We start from the raw sequence: 17,651 nt of genomic DNA on the forward strand, positions 1-17,651 counted from the left end.
ATGTTTTTCTGGAACAAGTGTCTAAATTATAAACAGAACACCCAGTGGGAGCTCCATCTAGATCTCAGTGGGTCATAAAATCTTAGAAGTAGGCATTCCTTTTTAGCAAAGGTCTAAGAGAAAAACAGAAAATGCATGAAGCCTTAAGGCTTCTTTCTGGAAGGGGCATATAAAAATAAGTGGATAGTCAGCATACTTAGACTGGTTTCCCTTTGAGTTATTTCTCATCTTTTTTTTTTCTTTAAACCATAAGATCTTTGAAATGACGCTAAAAGTCGGAAGAATGGGAAAATTGTAAAGAATCAGAGAAAATAACACTCTCTAAAATCTATTCACTAACAAAAAAATAAAACAATTAGAAAACTACTAAATCCTATTTGCCAAATGTTCAAGACAAGTCAGCATCAAACAACTTAGAGAAAGTGAGATAGGAAAAATCCAAAATGAGGATCAGGCAATGTGTTAGGGGATGAGACATTTATAAAGACGAGATACAGGGGATGATAAACCCCACTGAAGGAAGGAGTTAGAAACTAGAGAAAATTTCTATATATGTTGAGTATGTATTTTATTAACTTGAATGGATCAGTTCCATGTATTCAAATGTTTTCTGTTAATTGAATAAGTACCTCTGTGGCTCACCTATCCAGAGTGTTTTATAAGAGAAAGACTATGGCAGCTTCTGAGAATGGTCAGATAAGGCAAGTGTCAGTTTCCTGAATATGCATCAGCAACTAGTTGAAGACTCAAGGTGCATCTCAGAGTGGCTGCACCAAGAACATGCTTTTTGAGCTATCTCACTCACATCCCAAGTCAGTGGGGGGGAAAGGTGAATGTAAATTGCTGTATTCCGTCAAGCCTGTTGAGTATGAATCCGTGACCCAAATTTATTATACATGAAAGTGAATATTTGCCTGCCATGCAACAAGTCAGATTGGAATCAAACCTTGATATGTGGTAGAAGCAGCAGGATTCCATGCAATAGACAGCTCTATGGCAGTAAAAATTTTGGCGCAATTAAAGTTCTTTAAGTGTGGGTCCCAACACTGGCAGTAGCAGGTGACAGATGTGGATGTAAATTAGAGACCTGAAGAAAGAAGAAGGTAGCAGAGGCCACTTCCCAGCCTTTCAGGAAAATATGAATATCAACCCTAAATTGGATTACATGTATGGTACTTAATTGTTTACAGATAAGTAAAAGAACCGTAATTCCAGGTCTCTTGCATAGAACAATGAAAAACATAATTAACAAGTTAAAATCTGCAAGGGAGCTACAAACAAAATAAGTTCAAGGTAAAAAATTATATATATATATATATATATATATATATATATTATATATTTTAACTTCAGCCTTGAGATAAAAGTGAAGGGATAAAATTAGATGAAGTTGATAAAAACAAATGAAAGATTTGAGACAAATAGAATACAGGAGCAATGTAAGAAAGAAAGAACGAAAAGATAAATCATAAGAAATAATTATTAAAATAATATGACTAGGGTGCCTGGGTGGCTCAGTGGGTTAAAGCCTCTGCCTTCGGCTCAGGTCATGATCCCAGGGTCCTGGGATTGAGTCCTGCATTGGGGTCTCTGTTCAGTGGGGAGCCTCCTTCCTCCTTTCTCTCTCTGCCTGCCTCTCTGCCTAAGTGTGATCTCTGTCAAATAAGTAAATAAAATCTTTAATAATAATAATAATATGAATAATATGAAAAATGCCTCGAATTAGACACAAAAATTAGAGTCAACACTTTTCATTGAAAGTGAAAAAAAATTGTTTATTAAGAGTCATTGAATTGGGGCATCTGGGTGGCTCAGTCAGTTAAGCATCCAATTTTTGATCTCAGCTCAGGTCTTGATCTCAGGGTTGTGAGTTCAAGCCCCATGCTGGAGCTCCACAGACATGGAGCCTACTTCAAAAATAACAACAACAACAACAAAAACAAAATGAGTCATTGAATTAAGAAGTACTATGGGTCAATGCTTGAAGAAAATCCAATAACCACATATATGTAAAAAAAAAAAAAAAAAAGAGTATCTTGAAAATGTTGGTATAATGATACCACCAGTAAAAAATATCATCAACCAACCATGGAGTTGTTTAAACATCTGATATCAAAATAATTCTTTGCCATAAAGATAAATAATAAAAATGAAGTTTGATTCAAACCTACAGTTCATGTTGTTTCTTAATGAAAAGAAAAGTAGTTATATTTTCTTCTTACATTAAGAATAAAATAAATAATTAAAATGTAAAATTAAAAAAAAAAAACAAGAACCATTAAACAAGAGAATAAATGGTGAGGTGAAGGCTTTTACATGCATCAGTGCAAAGAGAGAGTCATAAGAATAACTGATTGGTAAATAATGCTACATAAACTTTTGGAAAGATTTAATTTCAAACAAGAACAACAACAAACCATAGAGAAAGATATGTATCAAACAAAAAAACTCCATAAGCAAAAATTTATTTGAAGATTAAGTCTGGGAGATCTTTATGTATTACATAATTTAAAATGGCTATATTTAACAAATAAAACAGAAGTTTTAAAAATAGAAAATAAAGTTATTCACAAAAGAACTGCAGATAGCTACTCTACAAGAAAAGATTAGTTTCAGTAATAATTTCAGGTTTTAGTGACAATGTTATACCCATTATACATCCAAGAGTTTAAAAAAAATAAAATTCATATTTGGCAAGAATAGGCATTCATATACTATGGAAGGGAGTATAAATTGGTATGAATAGAGTATTACATATGTGTTCTAATTTAATATACCTGTAGTTCTATATCTACTGTAGTTTATACATAAAGCAGGATGTGTGTGAGTGTATTTATTAGAGAGATTAAACTAGACATCTGTTTGGGTGAGTCCACAAAAATTATTTTCATTTTTCTTGTATGTCTGGAATGATGCTCGAACTATTAAGTATCAATTTAAAATTAATAACTGTGTACCATTACTTTTATTAGAATATTTTAAACATAGAAATGATTAACTTTTATAAGAAGGATATATGTTAAGCTCTTTAAATTTTTATAAAAGTGACTATATCTGTCTGTCATACCACTAGGTGAGAGTATTGATAAATGCCATTTGTACATATATCTATAATTGTTTCTTAAAATAGACCTTTATTGAGATATAATTCATATATCATAAAATTCCTAACTTACAGGGTAAATTAAATGGTTTGAAGTATATTTACAGAGTTGTATAACCATCACCACTATTTTATCTTAGAAATTTTCTTAAGATTTTATTTATTTATTCAAGAGAGAGTGAGCGAGAGAGAGCACAGGCGGCAGGGAGGGGCAGAGGCAGAGGGAGAAGCAGACTCTCCGCAGAGCAGGGAGCCCCATGTGGGGCTCAATCCTAGGATCCAAGGGTCGTGACCTGAGCTGGAGGTAGGCGTTTAACCGACTGTGCCACCCAGGCACCCTCATCTGAGAATATTTCTATCACACATCACGGGAAACCCATATACATTAGTTACTCCTCATTCTTTCCTCTTCTGTGTCGCTGGTAAGCATTTACCATAATGTTTTCTACATTCATTCATATTGCAGCATGTATCAGTACCTCATAGCTTTTTATTGCTAAAAAGATATTCCACTGTCTGGATATAACACATTTTCTTTATTTGTTCATCAGTTGATAGACATTTGGATTATTTCATTTTTTGGTTATCATGAATAATGCTGCTATAAACATTTGCACAGAAGTTTTTGTGTGGATGTATGCTTTTAATTTTCTTGGATATAAACTTATGAGTGGAATTGCTCAGTCATATGGTAATTGTATGTTTAATATTTTGAAGAAGTGCAACACTGTTTTTCCAATGTGGCTGAAGCATTTTACAACTCAGGTAAGCCCAGGGAGACCCTTTCTGATTTCTGATCTCCAGAGCTATATAAGGTGATAAACTGTGTTGTTTTTGTTATGTTTGTTGAATTTGTGGTAATTTGTTATAGCAACAATAAAAAAAATAATAATAATACAAGACCCAAAATACATGAAGCAAAAGTGACAGAATTAATGGAAGAAATAGACAATTCAACAATAACATTTGGGGACTTCAATTCCTTAATTTTAATGATAGAATAATTAGAAGAGCAACAGAGGAATATAAAACTTAATAGTATAAGCCAATTAGACCTAACAGACCTCTATCAAAGACGCTACTCAGCAAAATCAGATACATACGTCCCATGTGTACATCAAACATTCTTCAGGATAACATGTTAGTGAATTTAAAAAGCCTCAGTAAACTTAAAGGCATTAAATCATACAAAGTATGTTCTTTAACCATGATGGAATTAAAATAGAAAACAGTGACAGAAGAAAATTTGGGAAATTCACAAATAGGTGGAAATCAAATAGCATACTCTTAATGGGCCAATGGCTCAAAGAAGAAATTTTATAAGAAAAATCAGAAAATACTTTTCTGTGAATGAAAACAAAAACACAATGTACTAAAACTTATAGGATGTTCCCTATAACATTGCTTAGACGGTAATTCATAAATATAAATAGTACATTGTAAAAGAATAAAGATATCAAATGATACCTACACTTCCCCATTAAGAAACTGAAAAGGAACAAGAGAAATCCAAAGAGAGCAGAAGGAAAGAATAAATATTAGAGTGGAAATAAATGAAATAGAGAAAAACATAGAGAAAATCTGCAATAAAAGTTGGTTCTTTGAGAAGAGCAACAAAATTGATAAATCTTTAGCTACATTGATCAACAACAAAAAAGAGAAGACTCCAACTATTAAAATCAAGAATGAAAGAAAGGGCGTAACCACCAAATTTACAGAGTTAAGGAATTATTTGGGAAACTATGAATAACATGGCAATAAATATGGCAACAATGTGGCACAAATTCAATAACCTAGATGAAATGGACAAATTCCTCAAATTGAATTAGTGATCAAAACCTTTCCACAAAGAAAAGCTCAGCTGGCTTCACTGGCAAATTTCGCCTATTCTTTACAGAAGAATTAATACCAATCCCTCACAAACTCTTCCAAAAAAATACAGGAGAGGGACTGCTTCCCAGCTTTATTCTGTGAGGTCAATATTGTTCTGATTTCCAAACCAGACAAAGGCATCACAAGAAAACTATAACCTATATCTCTTAGGAAGGTAGATGCAAATATCTTCAACAAAATACTAGCAAACTGAATCCAGCAACATGTGAAAAGGGTTATATATCATGACCAAATAGCATTTTTTCAAGGACTGCAAAGTGTTTCAGCAAACAAAAATCAGTTGATAGGAAACACTGTAGGTTAAAGACTACATGACCATTTCAATAGCTGAAGAAAAGTTATTAAATAAAACCCAATACCCTCTCATGATAAACACACTCACAGTATTGAAAATAAAAGGGAATGTTCTAAATCTGATAAATGCATCCACAAAAGATCCACAGTTAACATCATTTTTAATGGTAAAGGACAGAACAATTTCCCCCTAAGATCACAATAAAGCGAGGACCTTTACTCTTGCCAAGTCTACTCAACATTATTTCTGGAGGTTTTAGCTGAATAGTTAGATAAGATAAATAAATAAATAAATAAATAAATAAATAAATAAATAAAAGGCATCTGTTGGAAAGGAAAATTATCTTTGCCAATAATATGTGACAATAACATGTACGGAAAACTCAAAGAATTCTAGCAAAATCTTAAAACTAATAAATGAAGTTGCATATTGATATAAGATGAATACACTAAAATCAACTGCATTTTTAGAACTGAGTACTGAACAATCTGAAAATTAAGAAAGGAATTTCATTTATAATAGCATCCAAATGAAGTGTATATTCTTTGTTGTGTGAGGCCACAGAAGTCTGCTTATTTAAATGATGATTGGACAGGTCCTGGTTAAATGCCTTGACAATAAGTCATCCAATCTTTGGCAAGGGGTTCTTTATGCATGTTGGGGCACATCCTCAACACTATGGAAGTTTCCAGAGTGCCTTAGCCTTTGCTTCCCCCTTGCACAAGCCTTCGAGGTCAGCCAGAGGTGAGAGATTAAACTCTCCTCAAGTCTTTTCTAGGCTCTCACGCACCTCTCCAAATGCATGTGTCCTTTGATATTCCTAGGAATACGGCAGGTTTTCAAAGTGTCATTTAATTCTTCTGCTTTTCTGTTTAAGAATATTGGTCAACCTTTTGTTTGACTGTCACTGCTCCTCTGGCAGTTGCAATATTAAACACATACTGCTAATTGTTTGCTACGAATGCCCTGTCAAATAACCTATGCATAGAGAATAAGTTCTGACTCAGGTCAAATAAAAACAAGCTCTGCATATAGGGATTTCCAGGGGGCTTCCAGAAAGTACAAGTAGTGACATTTATCTGAGAATGGGGTTTTGTGATCTCCAAACTTGTTCTGCACCTCTAGTTGCTGGTACCATGGCTGGTTTCACAGCTACCATGATTGTGAGGCAGTTGATTTTCAAAGCTATGGCAGAGCTGGGGAGAAAGGAATAGGAATAGGGCAATTTTTCTCCAATAAATGTTCCTCAGAGGGTACAGACCTTTGGTTAAGTTCTTAAAGAAAGGAAGAAAGAAGGAAAAAAAGAAAGAAAGAAAGAAAGAAAGAAAGAAAGAAAGAAAGAAAGAAAGAAAGAAAGGCTGATCATAGCAAATTTTTGCCAGTGTTCTCTCTGCTTTTATGGAGGAGGCAATTTTTGAAGGTTCTTATTCTGCCATTCTAGGAGCACTTCCCCTTATGACTGGGTCTTTGAGTAAAATTTATTCTCATGGTAATATTATTCAGAGAAGATTTGATATTTTAGGGATTTGATGGCAAATGAAGAATATTAGGCTTGAGGTTCTTTTAATAAAATAATCTCATTTATAATGAGGGGTACACATCTGAATGTCTATGTGAAGGTTTGTGAGTATAGCCCTATAATCACATGATACTATTAGGAGTCTGAAAAACAGTGGCCACAATTTGGTGCAGTAACTTCAATTCTGTTTGTTCTAATTAAGTAAATATTAATTGATTCCCTATAAAGTTTCAATTGATATGTTATACCCCTGGGATACAAAGATATAGGTATGATACAGACCCTGATCTTAATGAACCTATAGTATTCCTCGGATTTTTTTTTTTCTTGCTAAAATAAGGTAGAGAGGCCAACAGACCTGGAGAGAATATTGTTTTAAGAAAAAAAAAAGAAAAAAAAAAAAAGATCTAGGCAAAAATCTGCCCAGGAATACCAACGATGCTACTGTTACCAAATGCTTATTCTAAGCCCAAGACAGCAAAATGTTCTATATAAATGTTCTCATGCAGCCTTCATGTAAACCTAAGAAAGTAGGTTAACCACTTTTTCAAATGAGCAACTAGGCTATCAGAGATTAGATAAAATGATACAACTGTTTTGCTTTGGTTTTTTTTCATACCCAACTTGAAAAGAAGTATGACTTTAGGAAGTGCTTCTTATGTAGAACCACATCCTGCCATTTACCTGAGGAGAACCATCGGGCAGTGTCTTCAACTTTTCACTGAGCTGTGACACTGTGGGAAATAAATTCCTTCCTTCCTTCCTTCCTTCCTTCCTTCCTTCCTTCCTTCCTTCCTTCTTTTCTTTCTCTTTCTCTTTTTTCTTCCTTCCTTCCTTCCTTCCTTTCTTTCTTTGTTTCTTTCTTACTTTCTTTCTTTCAGATGCATTTATTTATTTGACAGAGAGAGCACACAAGCAGGTGGAAAGGTCAGAATCTCCAGCAGACTCCCCACAAAGCACAGAGCCTGATGCAGTGCTTGATCTCATAACCCTGAGATCATGTTCTATGTCAGAATCAAGAGCTGGATGCTTAACCAACTGAGCCACCCAAGCGCCCCAAGTATTTATTTTCTTAACACTTTTCTCTAGGATGATCACATACTACTTTAAAATTGAACAAAATAATTAAATAAGTGTGCTATTACTTCCAAAGCTTATCTCCTTCACACAAAGATGACTTACAGTATTAAGAAGGAAAGCATAATATATACCTCTTCAAAGAATATAAAGTAGACCATTATCATTTAACAGGTATATCTCAAAATTATCTTGGTAGAAATCTACTTGGTAAAAATCAAAGTATCTACATTTAAAGCCCAGGAAGAAGCAGGACATTACAGTCTTATGAAAATTGTACACTGACTTCTTCATTATGCTTTGAAATCTGAACTCTTGACTCCATGTTTCCAGTAAATAAAAAGGTTATTCATGCTTTAAAAAAAGAAAAAAACTAAACAATATACTTATCAAGGAGCTTTCACACTATGGTTTTAGGCACCATATAAATACATAAACAGATAGTTTGTACAGGGAAGAAAGAGTATGAGGGATTTTGTAGAGTCCTGCTTATTCACAATTCATAAATCAGCTTATAAGGGTAGAAGTTATGTATAACAGGATACTGTCAGGTCTATTTCTGCCTCAGGCAATGAACTCAGGAAAAAAATGCAGCATTCTGAAATTGTGTAAACCACTAATCCCAAATACTTTCATTTTATGGAGATATTTGGGAAGATACATGCTGTTTCATGTAATAAGCTCTGAGCATACAAAAGAAAATGCAACCCCAAGCATCAGAGAACTGGACATTGTATTTACCTCAAAACTACCTCACCATCATTGTATAGTTCCCTGGTATAGGAATAGAGTAAATAGCATATTATTAAGGTAGCATAGTATATTATTAAAGTAGCATAATGTGTGTGTTTCATTGATCTATTAATATTAACCTGGAGATTGATATGCAACTCTATGTTTCAGTTGTCCAAAGCTAGTCTAAATAGACCAAGAACAATAAAACATACCTGTGGATATTGGTCAAAAACTATATGCTTTACTTTCCTCAAAAATAAAATTTAAAAAAAAAATTTAAAAAGCTTTTGTTTTTGGTGTTTCTGGCCAAAAGAAATTTTCATCCTAAAACACAATCTGAAAACTAAAAAACAGAAAACATGCAAAATTCTTTCTTTCTTCTTTATAAGCAGAATATGGTAAGTTTAATGGTATATGTTTTAAAAAAAATTTGTTTTTTAAGTGGTAAGAGTAGATATTCATACATCTTTTCACACTTATTAGGTTTATTTTTTAATTTATAACTGTTTTGGTGTTTAACTTGGTAAGAACTTCAGACATGATGAAATATGGTTTGACAGTGTTTTTCTAATGGGGCTTGGTGAGCCCTAGACATCGCAGCATACTCTTACTTTCTTATCTCACTGTGTTTAAGGCTACCAGCTTTATAAAAAGTTTTGAGTTCTCTCTAAGTTCTCAAAATACCTATCAATGGATAACAAATAACATTAGGTAACAATTATTGAGCATATATGTATCGAGCAATAGTATTTGTGTTTTTATTTTTATTTTTATTTTTTTTAATATTTTATTTATTTATTTGACAGAGATCACAAGTAGGCAGAGAGACAGGCAGAGAGAGAGGAGGAAGCAGGCTCCCCGCTGAGCAGAGAGCCCAATGCGGGGCTCGATCCCAGGACCCTGAGATCATGACCTGAGCCGAAGGCAGAGGCTTAACCCACTGAGCCACCCAGGCGCCCCTGTGTTTTTAATATACTACAGCATTTAGCCTTCACCATCAGCCTGCAAAGTAGGTACCATCATTATGCCCACTTCACAGATGAGAAAATTGACAGGACTTGCAAAGGTGAAACTAAGAGTCTAACATGAGGAACTGAAGCTGATTCCATGTGTCAGTGGTTTAGAGTAGGATGTCTGACTTGCACCAAAATATGCTTGGTTTCTACTTTGTGGCATCATACATTTTACTCTTTCAACAGTGCAAAGGCAATGCCAGGGCACATCCTCTGCATTGCTCCACTCATTCACCATTTTCAGTAACTGACGAGTCTCTTTCACAGCTAGTGCCTTAGTCTACCCTGTAAATGCAGAGGGTGCTCACCTTACCAATGTATGATTGCCATCTAGTGGTAAATATGTACTAATAGCCAGTTCTACTGTGATAAGTTACCCATGTCATTCCTAAAAATTGCCTCGATACACAAATCCTGCTAAGGAACTTAGATACAAACAAAATCAAGTCCACTGTAGACAACTGATGGTAATGATCAGTGTGCGTATAGTATTACTTTGAAACAATACAGCCTTTGGGAGACTGATCCTTTGTGACAACAGTTTTTAAATGCCATCGATTGTACGGGCTGTATAATATTGGCCCAATGCTTATAATTAAAAGTTTTCCACATACATTTTCTTTTGTAAGTTAAAATATGTTAGAAAATGCCAGTGTTCAAGCTGTTTTAATAAAAAATAATCATTATCATTAAAAGGAAGAAAAATATGTACCTAACATTTATTGAGAATAAACACCAACAAGTAACTAAGCTTGCACAGATACATGAGAGCCTGGACAGGACTTACTCCTATGATTTTAGGTATTTTAGGTATTCTAGGTTTATTTCCCCCCTTTGCCCTATTACCTGTAAGCACCCATTCCTCTTTTGATCTAACTCCATGACATCCAGATTCTACCTTCACCTACCAGATTTTCTTAGTTTCCCAACTGTTCCAAAATCCACTCTCCTTGTCAATTCCAACACAAGAGGCTAAACATTATTTGCAAACAGATGTGTCTTAAGTACAGATGCTATATTTTTATCCAACTGTTTTAAAGTAATTTTCAATATTTATCTACTATTATAACATACTATAATGTCCTCATAGTTGAATCACTTATGTTTTCCACACTTCTCAAATACAAATCTTATTTGGTTATTGTATCCTGATTTCTTAAAACATATGACTGAATTCCAATTTCTACTTTTTCTTTTTAAAAAATTTTGCATAATTGTAAAATGGGCCTATAGTTATGGGGGGGGACTACATTTGTTCAGTTTAGAGTTATGTTTTTGCTATATTTTAAAAACCATAATAAAATTTCCTTACTTTCCTTGTCCTCAAAGAATTCCTTGAATCTAAAAGTTAATTGTTTTTTTTTAAATAAAATTTTAAAAACGTAGCCAATAGAACTGCTCAACATGGGAATGCAAGGTAAAACTTCCAGAACCTTTTTCTTTCCATTGCTATTAATCTACTCTGAGTTTCCATTCCATTAGTTCAGTGTTGGTAATGTTTATTCTTATAGAAATCTATTATTTTAACAAAAGATCCAGACGTGTGTGTGTGTGTGTGTGTGTGTGTGTGTGTGTGTATGAACCTCTGCGGCTTTAACTCCTCCCAAGTCATGAAGGTTTCTATTTGTTTCCTCACTTTTATTTTTTCCACCAGTTTTTTGAGGTATCTACTTATATTATTATAGTTTCTTATTTTACTATTTTTTCTCAAAAAACCTGTTAGATCAATACATATTCACTTTTTAAATTCTAATTTAATTTCTATTTTTCATTTATTCATTCTTTTGCTTTTCTATAGTTTGCTGACCAGCTGTGGTTTTTCATTTGAATTTACAATTCACTTATTTTCATTTCTTTGGTGTGTGTTTAATAATAAAGCATTGAAAGCTATGAATTTTACTCTGACTACAGCTTTGGTTACATCTCATACATTTGGTAAGTATGTGGTAGTGATTTTTACCAGCTAGGTAGTGACAATTTACAGTTCCTCTATGACTCAATATTCACTCATTCACTTTTTAATAATGCAGGTTTTATTTTATTTTAGCTATTGATTTATTTTCTTTTATTATTAAATCTTGCTTACAAATTACAGATTGTATAACTTCTATTCTGAAGAACTCATTTCCATTAAATTTTTGGTGTAAGATTTATGTTTTAAAAAATGTAAAAATAAATGATTTCAAAGACTCTATATTTTCTCTTCACAAAGTATGAAGTTCAACATATACTATTAAATACACTTACTCGTTTATTAATTCCACTAGTTCCATTGCAATTTTGTTTACATGGTTAAAAACTGAGATAATCTTTGACTCTGATGACTATGGTTTTGTCAAAGTCTTCCTGTACTTACCAGATCTTTTCCTTTATGTATTTCCACATTGTATTATCTGAATCCTCAAATGAGAAGTCACCTTCTCATTTTATTTTTTTCATCTGTCAATCCTTCTTTGCCTAATAGTAATATTACTATGACCGTTGTATTTGTTGCATATGCATTGGAGAGGTCTACTACGGCAAGGGAAATTGGACAACAAAGACTAACTTGGGTAAGTCAGGGTATACCCCTCTCATATCACATAGGATTGACCTCCAAAAGAAATTTTGGTTATGTCATTGTGGACAAAGACACACTGCACTGAATGTCATAGTAATCAGGAAGACATCCAGCGGGAATTTACATAAGCTATAGTTCCTAGTTACACTTAGGAACAACTACAATTACGGATTAAATAAAGAAAATGTACAAGTTTCTTTTCTTTTATGAAAAGCGCAGGGATCAGGTATGTGCCAGGATATAGTGTATTCACTCTGAGCCTCTTCCAAGGGAGCAGAATCAAGTTGATCCCACATATGACTCTGAGAAAACTATAATTGCGATATCTATCCCAAATATAAAAGACTTTTTCTTGTTTCTAATAATCATTTATCATTTTTCATTAATTCCACAAAAAGAACAGTTGCTATTCAGTATCTCTCACTTAAAAACATTTAAGGTTAAATGTATTTGTTTCTCATTATTTTTATTCTATGCATTAGAAAAAAAAAAAGAGTGTAGCTGCATTTTACTACAATTCTGCCAAAGAAAGTACTGAATGTAAATTCATATTATGAGTGAATAATGATGTATTTCACCTCATTTTAATTTCAGTAATTGAGTGGGAAAACAGGAAGATCTATTAAAAGGACCTTGTGCTGGTCAAGCACTGATGAGAAAAATCTGAGTCACTGGCTGCCATGGTAACAGGGCATTATGTAAATCTGATTAGCATGCCCAGCAGCTACAAAAGTGATAGACTATACTACTAATTGCCTTGTCTCTGCTAGCAAGATGGACTTTATGTTCCTAAGGGGTGAGGAGTGGCATGAATCTGTTTATCTATATACGAGATATGAAATGCACTACATGTTTAAAAATTAAGTTCAGACACCTAGTACCATAAATAAATTACACTTTGAGGAGCTTTTCAAAAATTAAAATACATCGGCTCACTTTTCTCATTAACTCACAAATTTCTGAACAATTTATTGCTATTCAATCTAATTTCATTGACATTCAATAAGACAAAGAGTTTAAAAAGAAAGGGAATTTTCTTAAAACATGAAACTAGATCTATAGAGTTCTCCTAAGAACAAAATTTTCCAATGGAATAGTTTACAAATTGTACCAAGAACTATGAGTCTCCAAGAGTACCTAGACCAGAGAGTATTAGAGCCAGATGCAAGCGTATTTACAAATGTTAAATATGATAAACAAGAGACTACAGTCAGGATTGGGGGTAGGACTTGCCCCCAGGAACAAGTGTGGGCAGACCTTTTTGCCACTAGGAAAAAAAACGTATCTATGTATTTAACAATGTCTTTACTTCTGTGCCCTTGGCCTCTGAATATCAAAATACAGTGAAGTCTGCAATTATAGGGCTCGATGCTTTCACTTTTGCTTTGTTCTCTTCAATATCTTGAGTGTCATTAAATTTTTAAAGAAATTGATCACTGCCTTCTGATCCTTTTTGGTAGATAACTTAATTCTAAGAGGAAAACCTGCAAATTAACAGAAGCAAAGTGAACACTGGCAGGTACTCTTGACTAGAAATCCATGTGCCTTGTCAGAGCCTGTGTCTACAAGGAGTATTAATAGTGCTTGTCCTGGGATACTTATTACTTTTGTTAAATGTGTCAGCAAGTGGACTAACTTTTACATCCTCCAAATATCAAAAGCAGTCAATCTAAAGTCAATATAATGAAAGCCCAAAAAGCATTTATGTACATGTCTCATAATTCAGTGGAGGGTATGGGGTTCCAGAGAGAAAAGCAGCATCAAAGCCAGCAAAGTATAAACTTTCATTTATACAAGAAGACTAACTCCTAGAGATCTATTGTATAACATAGAGTCAATAATATTGTATTGTATTGTATACATGAAAATTTCTAAGAGGGCAGATGTTACATTAAGTATTTTATAATAAAATTAACAATAATGTGGGTGGGAGGAAACTTTTGGGGATGATAGGTATATTTATGGCATAGATTGTGGTGGTGGTTTCAAAGATGAATACTTCAAACTTACCAAGTTTCATGCATTACCTCTGCACAATTTTTTGTATGTCATTCATACTTCAATAAACTTTTTCCTTTTTTTTTTTTTTAAGATTTTATTTATTTACTTGACAGAGGTCACAAGTAGGCAGAGAGGCAGGCAGAGAGAGAGGGGGGAAGCAGGCTCTCCGCTGAGCAGAGAGCCCAATGTGGGGCTCGATCCCAGGAACCTGGGATCATGACCTGAGCTGAAGGCAGAAGCTTTAACCGACTGAGCTACCCAGGCGCCCCCAATAAAGTGGTTTTAAACAAAAGCCAGGAGAGTGACAAAACAGAGTAAATAAGTGTGTTCCTGGAGAGAGTAGGCAGGTTCCGGGAATTGTGTGTACTGACCTGGGATGGAAGCAGCAGTTGGAAAGCCAGTCGGTGTGGCCGAATCCTGTAAGAAGCACATTGCCTTTGGGGAGCCCCACCAACTTCCAGAGGCGGTCCTCCCCACAGGTGACCAGGATGTCTTTGCGGGGGTGCATGATGATGCTGCACAGGGAGAGACAAGAAAACAGTGTTATGGGGAGATAAGAGCAAACGGTTCCACATTTTGAATAAATGAAATGACAGTGGTTATCTCATTTCAGCAAGGCAGGACCGCTCACAAGAGTGTTGGCTCAGGAGTCAGAAGACCCAGGTTCTACATCCTGCCATAGCTCTAATGCTTACATTTTTCTGATAGCCATCAATCTAACCAACTTCGCTGGATCTCAGATTCCTCCTTTGAAAAATAAGATGATTGGTTAGGCGAATATCTTAATCCTGACTTGAAAACCATAATTCTGATTTTCCTTTTACAGAGGAAAAGTTATGCCAATGATAATTTAATGTTAGGATATTTGGACCAGTAGCCATGCTTATTATAGAAAATCAAGATTCTTTTCAGACTACAGTGTATCTTAAATCAGGCATTATCCAGGAAAAGATCATGAATCATAACCACATTATCACAGCTCTATAACAAATACTATAAATGAAACATTAACTCCATGGCCCACTATCTATACAAAGTGAAGAAGCTCAAATTCTAAGCTAATATGCCACTTAAATTGGCTTCAGTCAATGCACAGTACACAAATTACAGAAATGAATTCAGGATGCATAAGGCAATTCCCACTCTATAAAGGCATAGAGGGAAATGAGAAAGAAGTATGTAAAATTAATGATTAATACATTAAGCAGTATTATTTGAACTGGGCTATGATCATTGTGGCTATTTAAATATTGGAGTTAAACCATTCTAAAATCAAGAGTCTACAAGGTTAATGCCTGATATTTTACCTATGGCAATGCTTTAATCTTATTTATATAGAGTTTCATCTATGCTTTACAATGTAATAGGAACAAATGTGCCCAATGTTAAGCACCTATTAAAATACCAGCCTACTTATTACCAACAAATTGTTCAATTTCAACACAGCCATCTCATATCAAAGACATAACGCATCTACTTGCCTATACAGTGATGTAAAACAAATAATGACTTAAAAAATAAAAATTACACATTCATTTCTCCTGCAGTCCATTCTATGAATGGCCTTGTTCTTTTCTTCTGCAATACAGAATTCAGGAAATCAATTTCTCTATGACATCATGGTCTCAGCCCACACCTCCATCATTAACTCCAAGGCTTACGTGAGACCAAAATTTTCCTCATTATGGATCCCTTCCAGCAATACCATTAAATCCCAAAATTTGGGGCTGCAAAATTATGTCCTTGCATTAGACCTATATAGTTTTGGGAAATCTGCTGGGGTCAGTCACTGTTGGAAATATTCAATTTACAGGCATGTAATCACTACAAGCAGGACCTTCTTTCTAGTGAAACACTGCCTCATTTTTTCTCCAGCATTCTGCTGCTCAAAATAAACACAAGAGGGAAATTAGTCATTTTGCAATTCATCACAATGTTGGTTTGTGACTTTCAGAAGGCCAATTCAGGAAAGGAATTTATTACAGCTCAAATGTGGTAGAGGATACATTTATAGAACTTAATTAGAAGAAAAATATGATGAGAGGTAAAAAATGTCAGATTGAAATGAATTCTATATTCAAACACATATAAGAAGGCAAACCAAATCCTTGAAGCTACTGAGTATGATATATGTTGGCTCGAAGCTTTCTTGGCAGACACGTGCACACTTGGATAGATGATAAATTACCCTCTTTAAGTAAGATAACTAAAATCATTGATGTCTTTACGGACTTTGAAAGATAAGTTTCCAAAATGACTTTTGTGAGGGGAGCTATTTGTAGAAGTTAAAGAGAAAATATAAACACAAACTCATTGGTAGTTAATCAGTTTTGAAAGTGTTTTTCCAGACTTTTCTGATCCCTTCTACTTTGGGGCCTCCTCCAAACCACCTGTAGTGTCTGCTTCTACTTCGTATGGTCTGATCCTATCATCACAATTTCTGGTTTCTTTGCTCATATAAACCTTTTCTAATAATAATTCTTTTTTTTTCTTTTTAAATATATCTCATCTATAAATGAGTTTTCTTCATATATTCTGGACAAATTTCAAACACAGATATCCTATTTTTTAAAGAATATATGTTACTTCATCCATGAATTGGTCTTTTTAAAAATATTTATTTATTTATTTATTTATTTATTTGAGAGAGAGAGAAAGAGAGAGTACATGAGCAGAGGGAGGGGCAGATGGAGAGGGAGAGGAGAAGCAGACTCCCTGCTGAGCAGGGAGCCAGACATAGGGCTAGATCCCAGGACTGTGAGAACATGACCTGAGCCAAAACCAAGAGTCAATCACTTAACCAACTGAGCCACCTAGGAACCCCCATGTATGAAATGGTCTTTAAGTGAACAGAAATATACCCAGAATACACAGATGAGAATGTTTCATAACAATCATTCAATCAATACTTGTTATTGAATTAGTCACTCAGTAAGTATATCAGCAAAGATGGGGTCATGGTGATAAAGACCCCCCAGTCAAGAGTAGCAAATCCCAACTCAGATCACTCTGTGTCGAAGATCAAGATTGGGAGCACAAGGTAAGGGCCATGGACCAGAAATACTTCCAAGATGCGTGACTTCAGTATTATTACCAACTCCACTGTGAGGCAGTGGTGTCTGAAATCTTCCTCCTCTTCCTCACTAGTTAACAGTGATGACAACTAGCACTACTTGAAAACCGAATATGCACCAGAATTTGTACTAAATGTTTATTTCTCACAGGTGGACTAAAAGCTCAGGAGGGCAGTAGGTTAGTGCACCCGCTATACACTCAGCCCCAACAGTGGCTGGCACATGCATAGGAGCTCTTCCATAAATGCTTGTCAAGTATCTGAGTGACTGACGTCGGTGCTGTAAGTTTTGTTATTTTACAACTAAGTGAACAAGAGGTTGAGATATTATATAAGTTGTTCAAGTTCACATTCAGTAATGGATGGATGCTGACTTTGAACT

At 34.5% G+C, this 17,651-nt stretch overlaps 1 protein-coding gene across 2 annotated transcripts in view; it reads right to left on the reverse strand.

Annotated features, from left to right (window-relative positions):
• SPAG16 (sperm associated antigen 16) overlaps nucleotides 1-17,651 on the reverse strand; it is a 1,004,614-nt gene that overhangs the window by 497,333 nt on the left and 489,630 nt on the right. For both annotated transcript variants that reach the window (XM_032859869.1, XM_032859870.1), the window contains exon 11: nucleotides 14,568-14,711. In XM_032859869.1, the coding sequence (XP_032715760.1) occupies nucleotides 14,568-14,711 (144 nt within the window). The remainder of the gene's footprint in view (nucleotides 1-14,567; nucleotides 14,712-17,651) is intronic.

The sequence above is a fragment of the Lontra canadensis genome, unplaced genomic scaffold (assembly GCF_010015895.1).
Source record: "Lontra canadensis isolate GAN:19392208 unplaced genomic scaffold, GSC_riverotter_1.0 scaffold18, whole genome shotgun sequence".
Classification (NCBI taxonomy): domain Eukaryota; kingdom Metazoa; phylum Chordata; class Mammalia; order Carnivora; family Mustelidae; genus Lontra; species Lontra canadensis.